We start from the raw sequence: 273 nt of genomic DNA, 5'->3' as shown, positions 1-273 counted from the left end.
CTCCGCCGCCGCTGGGGCCTCCCGAGCCGTCGGACGAGGACGCGCCCAGCTCCGACGACCTAGAGCAATTCGCCAAGCAGTTCAAGCAGCGGCGCATCAAGCTGGGCTTCACGCAGGCCGATGTGGGGCTGGCGCTGGGCACTCTCTACGGGAACGTCTTCTCGCAAACTACGATCTGCCGGTTCGAGGCGCTGCAGCTGAGCTTCAAGAACATGTGCAAGCTGAAGCCGCTGCTCAACAAGTGGCTGGGGGGGGAGGGACCCCGCACCGGCG

The 273-nt window shown here is 66.3% G+C and overlaps 1 protein-coding gene across 1 annotated transcript in view; it reads left to right on the top strand.

Annotated features, from left to right (window-relative positions):
* Positions 1–2: 2 nt before the first annotated feature.
* POU3F1 (POU class 3 homeobox 1) overlaps positions 3–273 on the top strand; it is a gene marked incomplete at its 5' end in the record, with an annotated part of 1051 nt that continues 780 nt past the window's right edge. Inside the window, one exon of the mRNA XM_017736125.1 lies at positions 3–270. Within this exon, the coding sequence (XP_017591614.1) occupies positions 3–270 (268 nt within the window). The remainder of the gene's footprint in view (positions 271–273) is intronic.

Source organism: Corvus brachyrhynchos, unplaced genomic scaffold, assembly GCF_000691975.1.
Source record: "Corvus brachyrhynchos isolate BGI_N302 unplaced genomic scaffold, ASM69197v1 scaffold65, whole genome shotgun sequence".
NCBI lineage: Eukaryota > Metazoa > Chordata > Aves > Passeriformes > Corvidae > Corvus > Corvus brachyrhynchos.
Note: the sequence above shows the minus strand (reverse complement) of the source record. Positions and strands in the feature narration are given on the sequence as shown.